General features: G+C 32.8%; 2 protein-coding genes across 2 annotated transcripts; both read right to left on the bottom strand.

Moving 5' to 3' along the window:
• Positions 1-310: 310 nt before the first annotated feature.
• On the bottom strand, positions 311-5799 carry LOC118041792 (potassium transporter 4). The gene is made up of 9 exons (XM_035049288.2): positions 5626-5799; positions 4308-4548; positions 3976-4221; positions 3392-3442; positions 2998-3258; positions 2744-2796; positions 2534-2648; positions 2190-2444; positions 311-1694 (listed from the first exon to the last, which is right to left on the bottom strand). Exons 1-9 carry the CDS (start codon positions 5668-5670, stop codon positions 607-609), a joined length of 2355 nt encoding a protein of 784 aa, XP_034905179.1. The 5' UTR covers positions 5671-5799; the 3' UTR covers positions 311-606.
• A 3957-nt stretch (positions 5800-9756) lies between these two features.
• Positions 9757-14311, bottom strand: LOC118041793 (proline-rich receptor-like protein kinase PERK8). Its single transcript, XM_035049290.2, has 8 exons — positions 13289-14311; positions 12582-12796; positions 12286-12491; positions 11621-11747; positions 11263-11334; positions 10820-11006; positions 10605-10734; positions 9757-10260 (listed from the first exon to the last, which is right to left on the bottom strand). The coding sequence occupies exons 2-8, from the start codon at positions 12727-12729 to the stop codon at positions 9997-9999; spliced, it is 1134 nt and encodes a 377-aa protein (XP_034905181.1). The 5' UTR covers positions 12730-12796; positions 13289-14311; the 3' UTR covers positions 9757-9996.
• Between the last annotated feature and the right edge of the window lie 2350 nt (positions 14312-16661).

Raw genomic sequence — 16661 nt, 5'->3', positions numbered from 1 at the left:
TATTTTTAAAAAATTATTTTTAATATAATATATCAAAATGATTCAAAAAATACAAACAATATTAAATTTTAACAAAAAAATAATTTTAATTTTTTAAAAACATAGTTTCAACCGCGTTCCAAATGTTTATAAGCACCGAAATTTCCCAAATGTTTATAAGCACCGAAATTATGGAATGGGCTCACCATCTATCCACCTTTTTCTCAAATGGATCCTTCTCAATTAAATGACCGGAGACGAGGTTAGGTAGTTTCTATCCAGCTATAATACCCACGGACCCCTGGCACGAACAACAATCAATTCTCCCCTCTTGCACAAGAATGTTCTCTGTTAATAAGATTTTAAGCAATATATTCCTCGATGCCTTGCACATTATTTCTTGCTCATAGAAAAGCCCTAGTAATTTATCAGATGAAGAGCCTGCTGAAGGTTTATCTGTACAAAGAGGGAAAGCTGTTTCATGGAAAACCTGCCATAAAAAAACCTAACCCATACATATCCTTCAACGTTGCATGTTCCACGACCATGGCCAGGCATGAGCCTCCTCTGTGTCCAGCCGTTCAAATATGGCCACCTGGGGTCAGATGGACGGTAACGTCGGAATGATTACACATAGTATATCATGCCAACTTCAATGAGGCTGATGTGAGGAATGTTCAGCGCCACGGCAGGGCCCCTGCAATTCTTCCGAAGAAATGAGTAGCCAATGTCAATAGCTAGTTTTTTAAGGAATGAGGATGTTCTCCTAGCCTTCACGTATGAATGCCCCATTATATAGGCTACCCCCGCTTCCTTTGCCTGGATCAAATCCATCAGCTCTTCCCTAACTGAAGGATCCATCCCAGGATTCGGTGGCAGCTGAAACCTCACGTGGCGCCTTCTGATCTGGGGATTCTCGTCATCATAAGCAGATCGCAAACTCTGGAGGGTTAAAGATCTGCTACTTTGGATAGACTCGTCAATGCTAAGAATTTCTTGCTCTGATACCATTAAACTCAAGCTAGATTGGACAGGGTTGATGCTCATAACAGCCATCCTGCCATCAAGGGATGGACTCTCGGATGAAGAGAATTGTGGTTCAACAGCTTCCATCTGAATGAACTCTGCTATGCTCTGTATAAGCTTGTTCTCAAAGTTGCCATCATCCCGCTGGATGTCCTTGTAGCCATACCTCACAATGCACCTATACATGCGATATGGTCTTGGGCATACTCGGCCAATGAGGAAGCGTTCTTCAGGGGAAACATACGGAACAGGGACTGATTTTACACAAACAAAAACTAACACCTTATGAAATGCAGGGAGATTTGTTACAAAGTGAGAGAAGATTGCAGGAACTCCAGTAGCCAACTCGGAGTATATGAGACCTATCCCCGGCACACGGACAATGCCAAGGCTGGGGCCCAATCCAAGTAGCCATTTTAACGAAACTTTGTTGTGCAGATCAAAGTTGTACTTCTTGCGAGTTCCATAATGCCAAATGTACATAATAAGCATAAAAATGGCTGACAACACAAGAGGAGCCCATCCTCCCTGCGGCACTTTCATGAGGGCTGCTGACAAGTAGACACCCTCAATGAACCAAAAGAATAAAAGGAAACATGCAGCCAGAATGACACTCTTCTGCCAAACGAAGATTATGACCAGTGCCATGAGAAATGTTGTGATAAACATGACTGTCATGCAGGCAAGTCCTGGGAACCAACACACAAACACAAAAAATCACTATGATATTCCACTACGATACTCGTGCGCCCAAAAAAATGATACTCATAGGCCTAATAAAAGTATGGAAAGGGGCGGAAAGAACATCAGCCATCCCTCTGTTGCTAACCCTGCAGGGAGACTTGTGCAGCAACTTTGGGCCCCAATATGACACCCCAGGAAAATTGGCGTACATTAACTAAAAAGTTTAGAATGGAATCACCAGGCAGCGAAATTAAGAGGCAGCAAGCAGTGAAGAGAGAACTTCTAGCTAATTTGTGCAGCTGAACTCCTAAATGGTTCACATATAGCAATAAAATGTTTGAAATTCCACAGCTGAACTGCAAATCTTATCTGTCTTGAATGCTCAAAATATAGCTATAATAGCAGGCACAATTGCATCAACAAAGCACTTTTGTAACCTAACCATCAGATAATTGAGGAAAACAATGACATAGCATGACAGAGGGAGAGGAATGACTTACCATAAGCATTTCCAATGAAAGTTGTATCTCGAAATCCAACAGTTACAGCAAGAGTAAGGACCATGAGGATCCAGTTTATTTCTGGGATGTAGATCTGCCCATATATGTGATTCGAGGTGTGAACAACTTTAACTCGTGGAAAACACCCAAGGGCATGGCATTGCTTAACAATAGAGAAAGTGGCGGTGATAACAGCCTGACTTCCAACAATAGCAGCAAGGGTGGCAATAACACATACAGGCCAAAATACACGATCTGCAATATGCAATTAGGCAACAAATTAAACCAACTCTAATAGGATACAAAATTCAGGAACAATTGTTACTTAAAGTCACATTGAATACCAGGTATCGAGTCATAGAAACTGTTTGACATGGAGTTGAGATTTTTAGATAGAAATGCAGCCTGACCCATGTATTGTACAACCAAACAAGGGTAAATAGCCAATGCAAAAGCAAGCTGCACGGGCAAGAGCATCATTAAATTTATCAATTGGAAATACAATTATAAGGAGTACCTTTGTGACAAATAACACAGTTCCAGTTTACACTCACCCTGATAGATAAGGCAGTGAAATGACCAAGATCAGCAAACATTGCTTCAGTGCCTGGTGAAACCCAGAAAAATTGTTGGTAATTAGTGCACTATTCGCAATGTACAAAACTGAATCACTTATTGCATTCGGAGCACTGAATAGTTTCTGACCAAACTACAACTTTAAATCAACCAAACTCCCAATGAAGAGTGACAATCACATGCAACAAGCCAGTGGAAAATCATGCAAGATCAATTTCCTGATCCAACATACCTGTTATGGAAAGAAGAACCCCTCCAAGTGAAATCCAACCATCTTTACCCGTCTGGCTGAAGAACTTTATAATGTAATGAGGCGACAAAGCATGAACAATCTTTGGGTTCCAGTGTATAATGTTGTACAGTCCAATGCAGAGAATTGACACCAACCAGATGATTACAATTGGTGCAAACATAAAGGCTACCTTATGAGTGCCGCAATGCTGCAGAGCAAAGAGGCCAACCAAAATGACACAGGCAAGCAAGACAAGTTCACCTACCAAGAATAGCAAGCATGCTTTGTCAAAACTGAGTATTACGAAGCTGTAAGGTGTAAAGAAATATTGAAGCATTAATAAGCATCATAATAGAAATTTGTGAGGACAGGTTGGTAAGAATAACCAAATTACCCTTAGTCAGTTTATTGTCAGCAACTTGTAGCCCAGATACCGCTGACAAAACTGCAAGCACAAAACAAATTCGATTTATACATTTAATCCAGGGACGAAGTATTGAGGTGGGGAAAAGAACTGTTCATGTTGCTAAGTCTATGTAAGAAGTTTCTGCAGGGTGAAGTAGTGAATCAGGCAGAAGATTTGAAAAGCCATAAAAAGAAAAGGAAAGTAAAACATAAGTTATTTAGAATGCAGGAATTAAAAACCCCTACTGTCATCAGCATCAATGACAGTTGCTAATGAGATGATGCATGCCAGAATAATAAAATCAATTGAAGACATGGTCTATAAATGGTCTTCCTTATTCTAGTTTGTAAAACTGGCTCATTAAATTAATTTACAAACCAAGTATATTGTAAATGCGAGATCTATAAATGATCTTCCTTGCTTGTACATGCCTTGAAAAATAGAAGACTCAGCAAAAGATGGAAGCAAAAGAATTTCTTACAGCACCTCCAATGCGCAAAAGTTGACAAGGATAAGACACTCATGCAGTTTGGGAAATACATAATTATTGATAACTCATAGTAATGCATTACCAGATATTGCTGGAGTAAGCACACCATCACCTATGACCATGCAAGCACCAAACAAGACAACAACTAGCAGCGCAGTCCGAAGCCTTCTGTGCTTCTCCAAAAATCTCTTCAATGGAGAGGAGGCAATAGCCTGTGTTGAGGGGCCATATTTGTAGGCTGAGAGCTCCTCATCGGCTGCTTGTTGATTGGGAAGTAAGCTAAACTTTGCATGCCTGCAAAGCAACGAGTAAAGAGCAAATGTGCCGCCTGACATAAATTAAAGTGTATCAGAAAGAGAGCGTGGAATTAGAAATCATGTGAGAAAAACATTTGAAAGAGAAGTTTTGTCTCACCTTCACCATTATCATCTGCGCTCAATAGGATACAGATATACTTGATCAAAGGTATCAATGTAAAGGTCCAGAAAATCAAGGAAAATGCACCGAAAATTACTTCCTCGGTCTGATGTTTCCGCATCTTCCCAGCAAATGTGTTTGTGTAAACGTAAAGAGGTGAAGTACTCAGGTCTCCATACACTACCCCAAAGCTTTGATATGCCAATAGTAGATTCCTGGAGAGAATTAACCATGAAAACTGCAAAATCACACACAAGTAAAGTTATGGTTCAAGGAAACTATTGGCATTTTAGCTCATTAAAACAAAAAAGCTCCTGCTTTGTTTACTTCTGACACCAAGAATTACAGCAAGCCTGAATTGAGAACTACAGAGAGGCAACAAGACTTGTGAGAAGCATGAGCAGCACAATACGATTAGGAAATAAAAAGTAAATTGAATCAAACTTTTTATTTCTAGTGAGTAATCTCTATGTTTTCAACTTATTCCATCATGGTACAGACCTGACTTGCCATTGATTTGAGCTATTTATGCCCAAATTATTGTCAAAAAGGAATTGTTTCTTTATACATGAAAATTTAAAATAAATGTTTATTGATGACCATGATGCTATGAAGAACTCGACCTCTATCACTTGGGTTCTTATCATTCAGCATATAGCTTAAAACAGATGCACACAACAGCAACCATCCAAACACAACCATTCAGATAATGCTTTGGATTGACAAAGATTAAAATGTCACATCAGGAAGGAAAAAAGAATCAATCATTGACTTTGTTAGTGAAAAAATCATTTTCGCTATGGCCAAGAGTTATAAATCATATTGAAAAACGAAGCTAACATCACCAACATGAATAAAATAAAATAAAAAACAAAACTACTCAGGCGGCCAACAAGACACACAACAAGTTCACTAACTTTAAAAAAAAAAATTACTAAAACTAACTAGTTGAAATAATTATTTGGTTTAACTTATTACAGATAACACAACATATTATACTGTAAGAAAGAAGTCATATGAAAACAATCTTAATGAAGCTGTTTGATTTATTGAAGTCAAGAATCAGTGAATTCATTCATCTAAAAACTGCAATAAAATTGTAAAATCACTTCCCATTGCTCTCTTTTCGTTTCCGATAATGATTGATCAAAACTTGTGAAACACATATAAAATCAATCCAACAAGAATCGAATTCATCAACTCCGAAAATGAGCATGCATATATATATATATATATATATATATATGAAAAAAAAATAGACAAAATTAAAGAAAATAATAGAGAAAATGAATAAGAGAGGGGGGGGAGGCCTGACTTGAGATGGATTAGAAGAACGGTGAATTCCAGTTCCTGCCTCCATTGGAAACCTTACGGAGCTCTCTCTCTCTCTCTCTCTCTCTCTCTCTCTGAGTCTGGGTGTGGGTCTTGTATTTTAGTGGAGCTCAGCGATGAAGAAAGAAAACACAACTAGTGGTACTTGTTCTTCTTATTATTATTCAAATAAATCTCAAAATTATTATGAGAGGAATATTTTTTATCTATAAACTACGTGGGATAGATGTTAGGTTTTAAAGATATATTAAAATAATATTTTTTTATTTTTTAAATTTATTTTTAATATTAAAACAATTTAAAAATATTAAAAAAATAAATTTTAAACAAACATTATTTTCACCGCAATAACAAATATGCTATTATCTGATGATCTCATGAATAACTTTTTTTATTATTATTTGTTTGGTTTGGTACGTTGGTTTTGCTCACATAATACCGTCACGCCGGTTACAATCCAATCCGATTCTGGATTTGTAATGTTATATTTTTGGGGATTATATTTTTATTTGGTTTGATTTTTATAAAAAATAATTAAATTAAAATTTTTAAAAAAATTAAAATTAATTCAAATTGGTTTGGCTTAGTTTTTTTGATTTAGCTCGATTTTTTTCAGTTTAACTCGGGTTTTTTCACGGTTCAGTTTTTTCTTATTAATTTTTTGAGTTTTCTTATTTAATTAATTTTTTAGTTTTTTTTCATTTTAGTGCTTGCTAAGCATGTTTAGTGATATAATGTAGAAAATCTTCTAAAAATATTTTTTAATTAAAGATATATTAAAATTATTAAGAAATATTTTAAAAAATACTAATTTAATATTATTTATATAAAAACAAAAACCTGTTGAAAAACACTTTTAAATGACGGAACATACACTCCCTCGAAGGTTGCTCCCCGCGTGGCTAGTTGGTCGTCTTTTAAATTTGGAGAGTGAGGCTGGATTGTAAGAGTAATTATTTTTAGTTGGTTTAGTCTTATGAAAAAAAAAAATAATTAAATTAAAAAAATAAACTAAAATGGTTCAAAAATCAAAACCGGTTTAAATTGGCTTTGATTTTTTTTGGTTCAGTTTTTTTGTTTTTTTTCGAGTTTGACTCAGTTTTTTTTGTTTCGATTTGGTTCGGTTTTTTTTTTCAAGTTTATTAAACCGAACCAAACCGTTTGATTTTTCAAAATTATCACAGTTGGTGAATTTTAATCTATTTTTTATTAAAATTTAAATTATTCTAAAAAGATAGTATTTTTTTATTATTTTGATTTTTTTTCAAGTTGAAAAGTAATTGTTACCAATACTTCCAAACATCCTTGTTAATCTTCAATGTAGGGGCTTTGTGAGAAAAATAAAAAATTTCTTTAATTATTTTATTTTTTTATTTTTTAGTTTCAAAAACTTATTTTATTATTTTTATTTTAATATTCAGTATTATTAAGCTTTATTAGTTTTTTTAATTTAAAGAGAAAATTTTTATTTTTATGTTGTTTTTATGTTCAACACTGTAAGAATTTTATAGTTTTACTATATAAATTGGTTGATGTAATAGCATTTTAACAAATGAGACTTGATGAATAAAAAAATATATTTTTTTTGAGTGTTTTTATAGTCATGTGTTTTTTTTGTGTGTTTTTAATGATTTTGAACATATAACAAACAATGTGGGGTTTTAAATTATTTTTCATTCCTGACTACATTAATTGGTATTAAAAACCATTGATTTACAGTGATTAATTATTGTTTGGGAGGCATCTTGCTCAAAATGATAGGGTGACTCAAACATAAAAGGATCACTGTTTTTTTATTAAAAGGTTATGCTCAAAACAGTTTCTGATTAGGGAGGTTTTGGTCATGAACATGATGAACAGTTCCTTCGAATCCGAGAAGATTGGATTCAAAAGCTTTTTAGGAAATAAATATTTCCTTAATTATTTTTATTCTTTTCTTTTTAGTTTAAAAATTTGTATTTTTTAACTATTTTTATTTTTCTATTTAGGCATTGTTAGGTTTTTTTGGTTTATGTTTGTAAAGAACAGTTTTAAAGTTTTTATTTAGTATTACTAGAATTTTCTAGTTTTACTTATTAAAAATTATTTTTTGAAAACATGATTAGTTCATATAGAGCCCTTTTTTTTTTCTTTTAATTAATTTTATTTTGGTATTTTCAGATCATTTAAATATATTAATGATAAAAATTAATTTTAAAACATAAAAAAAAAATTCAATACATTCTAAAGGAAAAATATTTTGAAAATCAATTGTTAACACAATACCAAATAAGCTTCGTAGTGAAAAATAAAAGGTTAAAACTAGATTCAGAAAGGCACCCGAGTAGCTTTTAGAGGAAAGAAGTTATAAGAAAAGTGAATTTTGGGTTTAAATCCACATATACAACTTGGCTCGGCTTGTCATTTATTGTTAGTATATTGTCTTGTCCAACCCATATGAATGTAATTTTTTTTATAATCTTTATAGATGTTTTTCAGTTCAAAAACATTAAATTTAAAACCAAAACATTCATGTTTAGTTTTATTTTTATGAAAGGCAATGAAGGATGTTAATTAAAAAATTAATTATATAACAATTTTGGTTTTAAAATCATTTATATAAATATAAAAAAAGGTTTAAAAGAGTGTTTTGGAGTTTTTTTTTGCACTATTTCAAGGAAAATTCTTTAGAATTTATGACTCATCTAATCAGGTGAGTATAATTTTAATATATGTTCTAGTTGTTTTTAGGAGTTAGTTAAAATCTCTTATACATGGTCTAATATTTGCCTCCTACGCATGTCAGTCTTTTGTCATGGTAACAAGTTTACAATAATCTTATATTTTTATATTCTTATAAACTAAACATTATTTCATTTGTCTTGTCTAGTCATTTAATCAAACATTTGGACATTATTATTATATAAAGAGATGTATAGATTATGACAATTAAGACTTGAAAAAATGAAAATTAAATATTTTTAGTCACTACTTATAAATTTTTTTGTTTTTTAAAGGTTTTAACTTATAATAAATCACGTGAATTTTTAAAAGTTTTAACTATGTATAGTTGTGTTAGGAGTTCAATAAGATTCTCAATTTGCTAGAGATCCAGCGTGCTACCACTATACTAGTCAGGTCAAAGTGCTTGTTTAGGGCTGAGATTTAACTTGTTTTTAATGAAAATTTTAAGTTTTTATTTTTTTTTTAAATTAATGTTTTTAATTGTTTTGATGTGTTAATATAAAAAATAAATTTTAAAAAAATAAAAATAAAAATAATTTTAATATATTTATAAGAAAACATACTTTAAAAATTAATAATACCATAATTTCAAACAAAATATTGTGCTTAATTATCTCTTTACCCCTCACGGAATAGAGATGTTTGCATGACATCCTATAGCATTCGCCATTTATCTCCTTCCGGTTTTAAGGTTTGCTCCTCCATCTGGCAGCAACTCAACCTCATAACTCATGTGATTGGGTATTTAAAAGTGTAATTAAGATTATTTTTTTAATTGTTTTTTATTTGAAAAAGTATTAAATTAATATTTTTATTTTTTAAAAAATATATTTTTGATAATTATCAAAATAATTTGAAAAACACCAAAAATTATTAATTTGAAGGTAAAAAAAAATTCTTTAAAATATAAAAGCAAACAAGTCTTTATCTATTTAAGGGAATAATGGTAGTTCCGTTTAAAATACTTTTTATTTAGAAATGCATCAAAATAATATTTTTTTTTATTTTTAAAAAATTAATTTTTAATAATCAATACATTAAAATAATCTAAAAATTATTTATCAAAAATTTTTTTTTTTTTAAAAAACTGTATTTTCAAACGGGCTATAAAAATATAAAAACAAAGCTTTGAATTTCTTTCCTTCATGGTCCCTTGCTAGTGAGAGCAATGCTGTCGATGCTCACGCTGCTTGAGACCTGCTAGAGAACGTCTTTTCTCCGGTGGATTGGCTGCTTATACAAAAAGCCCTCCCTGGATAAGCTGAAGGGAGCCTTTTTTTTTTTTTTTTTTTTTTTTTATTATGATATATTGTTAAAAGCTAACACCAATCCAGACAAGATTTTGAACCGTTGCCTCTTCCCCTCCGCAGGGAGAATTCTTCCAACACAATAACAGAACAGAACCCCTTATATACGAAAAGTAATGGTTTACAGCAAGATTATCAATACATTTATGATGATAAAAAATTAAAAAAATAACAGCAATAATAACACAGCTGTTCTTTTATACACTTACAAACAGCTGACCATCTTCACTGAGCTCTCAAAAAAGGGGAATAAACACTTGAAGTAAACAATTGAAGTATCACAAAAATCACTCTCAACAATTTTCAAGGAAAACAAATTTGTTTTATTTGGCTGATCTGAATAAGTGGCTTCCAAGGGTCACCGTTGGGGTTCCTTCCCCCATGACTGTCGTCAAGTTCATCTCTTTCTCGATTATACGGTCAAGTTCCATTACCACATAATTCATGGCTGGTCGTCTCTCGCTCGAAGGTTCCACACACCGGAGCATCAACTGTATAAACTCTTCCATACCTTCAGCAGTGAAGCTACTCCCCAATCTTTGGTCGACAATGCTGGCAAAGTTGGCATAGTCCTGAGTATTTTGGACCTAAAGAAAAAGATACCAAATTAATTTTACTTCCAGACTAGTGGCAATTTACTACCTCACATGGTGCAAGTTTTATTGATTTTTTGAAGTACGGGAATATTTAGAAATTAACACAGGCACTTGCATGTTTCAGTCAAGCACACGAGCAGAGATGATGAAAATCTGTGGCAATTATATTTTGTGATGGCAAGATAGCAGTAAAAACAATCTTTATTCTCAATCCTGCCCTCCACGCAGACATTCACTAATATGACTAGTTGAACTGGTGACAAATGAAGCAAGTGGATTACTTTAAAACAGACACATCACAGCATAATCTACAGTGATTAAGACTGATAACTTACCCATTCAACCAGATTTTGGCTCGTCCCTGGAGATGGTTCTGCTGCCTCCTTGCCGCTTAGCAACTCTAGAAGGAATACACCAAAACTGAACACGTCGCTTTTTTCAGAAAATCGCCTGAACTCTCTCACCCTGCATTTGCAAATGTCGTGTGAATAACTGACAAGCTAAAAAGTGTTAAAAGCTGTATAGAACATGGAGAGTTACGGAGTAATACTCTGGGGCAAGAAATATCTCATCTGATGTCACTTGCGTAGATGGGCCTGCAATATCAACTTTTCCCAGGAAATTACGAAGTCCTGCATCTGCAACTTTAGCAATGAAATTTTCATCCACGAGAACGTTGGCTGTTTTGAAATTTTTGTGCACCAAACGGGGAGATAGAGAGTGAAGATGAGCCAAACCTGTAGCATGGGATGAGATGAATGAGGTGGCACATGCACTTTGAGACCATTCACACACACAAAGAAGAACCTTTTATAAATATGAAGTCTTACCAAACTCTAAAGTATTTTGTGAAACCAATATTAATATTCCTTTTCTTTTCTCCCCCCTCCCCTCTCTCTCTATTTTTTTGTACTGAACTTGGCATTATATCTAAAGGAAAGAAAAACTGATACCAGGAAAGCCAAAATGCTGACTGATTTTGCAAAGGATCACCTTTAGCAGCCCCTAGAGCGATTGAAAGCCTATGCTTGAATTCAAGCTTCCCATCCAAAGTTTGACCAGGTCCTGCAAACAAAAACATCAGGACTTGATTATAAATGAGAATCAACTATTATGGATACAGGGTTTGTATATACGGATCTAAGAAGAAGATGACAAGAGGAACAGTTTGAAGTGGCAGTATCGCACATCTCATGATAATGCATGGAAGAAAATCCAGGTGAAATAATTTCTAGCTATATGTCCCATAGATGCTTAAATGGAGAAGAACAATATAGAAGACATAATAGCTCAGTAAATTCTATACAACACAGATCAAACAAGCAAAAGCGGTGACTGGATAGAGAGTTACCATACAAGTGATTGGAAACGCTCCCACTAGGGATATACTCATATACAAGAAACTGTAGGTCATTTTCCTGGCAGTAGCCCAAAAGAGTCACAAGATTCCGATGCTGAATAGGTGAAAGGTAGCGCACCTGATTTTTGAGAAGTCAGTCTTGTTAGACCAAAACTTGGACAATGTGACAGTAGAGATTACATAATAGAGATACATGAATAGTAATCAAGGACAGCATGGATGAAATTCATATGCTAGTTTTAGGCTCCTAGAACAAACGGACTAAGCACAATTGTAGCTGAGTTTCCCAGAAAAGGATAGATCCATATAAATTGGAGAAGAAAAGCTTTATTTTATTAAGCCTGGAGTTATACATAGGCAAACAACCAGGCTATGACATAAACTATCATGCCATAGGTTAATTTAAAAATTAGGAGGAACAAAAAGCTCAAATGATGTCTGTAATGATTATTTGCATTTATTATTCATTCCTCGGAAAATTTGGTGTGCTAAGCTAGCAAAACAATCCTGCCACCGTTCATTGCAGCATTAATGATGAATGAAAAATGGAGTGATTATGGGGAGAACCCAAACTTAAAAGAAAATGGTTCTCGTTCACTCATCAATGTTTTCATCCGAAAGACTGAAACTCAATTTTTTCAGCAAGTGATGATTACCTCATCAACGAATTCTGGACTAGGAGCTCCAGGTCTCTTTTTGATGGCTACAACCATCCCATCATTAAGCAAACCCTTATATACCTCCCCAAACTTTCCAAACCCCATCAAATTTTTCTCGCTAAAACCTTTCGTGGCCAGAGACAATTCTTCCATCTCAAAACGCCTTGCTTCTTGTAATGACAACTCAATCCCTGCATGCCTTCCTACAGCAGGTAATCGAAAGAACAGCCACATTTAACAATTAATCACTTGCTTTAGAACCTCTCTTGAATGATGTACGATGCAACTATTACCTTGAACAGATGTTTCAGAAGATCCTGTCTCTGAAGTTCTTGACATGCTCTTTCTGTGAGAAAGGAACCATAGAAGAAAAATAACTGCCCCCACCAATGCCATGACTCCTGCAGCACCTCCCAATATGGCTGCAAGAGTCCTTGACATCTGGTATGGGAACCGCTTCAGCTATGCTGTAAGGTTTTAGTCGAATATGAGACAATATACATGGAACCTGGAAAAGGAAAGGCAGATAAGCAATAATGAAGAAAAGAAAATGCCACCTCATAAACAAGCAGCATTCAACAATCCATATAACCATGGATGACAGAAACACATAACGCAACGACATTGGTGCAGGAATTGATATTTCGTTTAGTCAAACAGTCATCTAGTCCCTGAAAAAGATCTTCTTTTAAGTCAACCATAAAGACAATTTCTGTTGAAAATAAGTGAGCTGCGCGAAAAGTTGAATCCCAATAGGTAAAGGAGGCAAAGACAAATGCATTAATGAAAAATAGTAACCTTCGAGAGGAAATCTCCAGTATTCTAATCATATGGTTAAACCCTAACTAATTAAATTAAACACACTATCAAATTCATTGAGAACCAACAAATGCTACTTAGCAGACTAGCAAAAGAAACGAGAAATGTGTCAAAACTGAAACTCCTTGAGATTAAAAAGAATGAAAGACATGAAAATAAATGGAATCTGAAATCTCCAAACCTGTATTCACAGATAAATTATGCAGCCAGATCCCCAGAAACCTCAGCTTCATTTGCCAGTGACAAATTGAGTCAGGGCTCCAATAGCACAATCACCAAATTAAAAAATCACCCCACATTCCCAGCAACAAATTCTCAAAAAAAAAAAAAAACAACAACAACAAAGAAACAAACCCCAGTTGTGAAGATGAACACAGCTTCAAGGTGTGGTCTACAACAAACAAACTACGACTGATTAAGCAAGGAAAAATCCGAAACCAATCAGCAGCTTGCTGTACCTTTTCCCTTTAAAAATAATATTAATAAATAATAAAGTTGAGAATCATCGTTGGATACAGTACAGACATTGCCGACAGAAAGTGACCTCGCGCCGACAACGCGACCAGGGAAGAGGTGGTTTATTACTACTTCCTTCTATTACTCCCTCACCCTCACTACCAAACTCAAACACAAAACTCCATCGCTCTAAAAAGTCTAAATCACAAATAATTCTTTATTATATACAACAAAGAATATTTAATTAAATGAATAAATAAAACCCCATATTCTTACTGGAAAAAGTCTTGACGTAATTAACAATACCAAGGGAAAAAAAAAAGAACAAGGAAAGAAGATGACGATGAAGATGAATAAGAAATAGACAGAGTGAGATAGAGAGAGAGAGAGATTATTATTATTATTATTATTATTATTATATAAATTATTATTATTATTGCTGGTGCTGCCGGTGCTGCCGTAGAAGTAGAACTGTAGTGGTTTATTTTTGTGTGGGCTGTAAAGCAGTATAATTGTTGTCTGCTAGCTGCTGCAAGTTGTAATAAGAGATTGTATGCCCTAGTTAGTCCCTGTACATGGATGCCCTTCTCATCCCATCCCATCTTTCCTGCCTGTCTGTCTGCAACAGATTCACTACAAGTACAAGCAACGACATTAATTTAAGGATTCATAAACAACCCTTTTCTTTTTATCTATCAGTTTTGTTTCAAACATATTAACCAATGTTATTCATCCATCCGTCCATCCATGGCTGGCGACTACACTTGCAATTATTATTCGAGCTTTCTGTAACGGATGATTATAAACAGTAACGTGTAAATAAATAAAATTTACTCTATATAAATTACATGGATAGTTTACTAAGTTTATTTATATTCTAAGGAAGACAAGTCTAGATCCAAAAAATCTGGTCGCATCATATTATAATGATAACTTAAAAAAATTTAAATTTTATTTACTTATTCATTCGTAATTGATTTTTTACAAAAATATTCAAATATTATTTTTTTTTAAGTAATTAGGGAATCGTTATTATGATCATAAAGTTTTTAAATTTTAAAAATTTTGTTTTGGGGTTGGTTTTAGATTCTATAATTGTTTTCTTGTTATTTTAAAAATTTTGTTTTTATTTTTTAATTGAGATAGGATTTCTAATTTATTAAAAACTTTATAAATCTGTGAAAATAGAATGTATTATTATTATTATTATTATTTTAAAAGGAATAAACTTGTAAAATTAGAATTCACATTTACAGTTTCTTTCGCTCATTACAAATTATACATTCTTTGTTTATTATTGTCTTCGACTTCCACCTCATCAATCTCGATCTAATTTTGCATGCATGTGTCATGTGTATGCATGATTAGTGTTTCCACTTTAAAATAAAATAAAATAAGCTTCTTAAATAACAGTTTTAAACTTTAAAAATCATGATAAAATAGAAGGAAAAAAAAAAAGACAATATACTTTGATGTTATGTATATTTGAGTGCTTTGTATGGAAGCATTTAATGATCACATGTAAATCGGATGGCATTGACAATGGAACGACGAGGGCGGGGCTAATGTTGATTGTGTTTGGGATGAAATTGGTAAAATAAAAAAGTTTGAGACTCGATAGATAATTGGATCATAAGTTAGGGGTTGGATCTGGGTTTTCTCATAAATATATCAACAATATAACAAATGCCTCGGTTAGATTAGAACAAAGACCAGCTACGATGGAATTTATATTTTATACAACAAAATACGTTTTTATACGTATATTCTTGTACAGTAAACAAATAATAGTACCGCAGAGTAGACTATGCAGGCATATACTGAGTCAGCTTGTGTATATGTACAATAATTATACAGAGAATAAAAGAAAGAAAGAAAGACGAAGTGGAGATGTGGGGTTGCTATCCCCACCAGACAGCTATGTTGACATTGCTCCTACTTCAACGTGGAGGATATTTGACATTTCGATGGAGAATATTTTTTAAAATAGTATTTTATTTGAAAATATATTAAAATAAAAAAAAATTTTGATTTTTTATTTTTATTTTTAATATTAATATATTTGTAATTGTTAAAAGTTTTTAGCTTTGTTTGGAAATATATTAAAATAATATATATTTTTTTATTTTTTAAAATTTATTTTTAATATCATAAATTAAAAATAATTAAAAAAAACATAAAAAATAATAAATTTTAGCAAAAACAAGGCACAACAGCATAGCTAAACTAGCTAAAAATGCTACTATAATAATTATGGACCGGTAATGTTTTTTATCTTCTTCTATTTATTCATTTATTCATCATAATTTATAATTACTGGATATTTATGTTTAATCCAAAAGCAAGAAATATATCATTAATCGTTTTTGAAAAGGGTTGTGTGGGGAATTTACAAATAATGGTTTGTTTTTCCAATTCTTAGGAAAAACTTTTTAATAAAAAAACCTCGAAAGGGAAAGGGAGAAGACTGGACCTGCAGGCGATGCGACCCAAGTAGTGATGGAGCTACGAAGTTTATTTGATGGGCCCAAGCCTTTATTTTTATTCTTTTTGAAGATCGATAAGAAAGAACAGGCTTTCACTCACGAGATATTTTAATTTTATTTTTTTTGACTTGATCAATGAAAATGAAATTGGCTTCGCTTCGCTTCAGGTAAATAAAAACTTTTGATTCCATTGCAATTTAAAAGATTTGTGCAAGCTTCATTAGGTATGAATATGTTAAATACCTGTTACTCGATTGGTGAAATAATTTTTTTTAAAATAAGATGATATTTTTTACCATCGTACAAATAAAATATTTTGTTGTAAATGAACAAAATATTAAGAAATTGTCCATATATGTAAAATCATAATTTTTTATACAAGTCTTTTCTAGATAAAAAGAGAATTTTTTGTTATAACAGAAGCAGAAATAATGTCAAGAATCGAAATTGATTTATTTTATATGAAATGGTTTCACAGGATTGAGGAAATTGGTTTTGTAAAAGAACATGCATTAAGCACCAAATTCTACAAATGCTATATCATCAAATGATCTTTATTTAATTTGTGTAGTATTATTAAATAATATTAAACACTAATTTTTTTTGAAATAA

This window comes from Populus alba, chromosome 14 (genome assembly GCF_005239225.2).
Source record: "Populus alba chromosome 14, ASM523922v2, whole genome shotgun sequence".
In the NCBI taxonomy this organism is placed as follows: Eukaryota; Viridiplantae; Streptophyta; class Magnoliopsida; order Malpighiales; family Salicaceae; genus Populus; species Populus alba.
The sequence above is the reverse complement of the archived record's forward strand: the minus strand, read 5'-3'. Positions and strand labels throughout refer to the sequence as shown.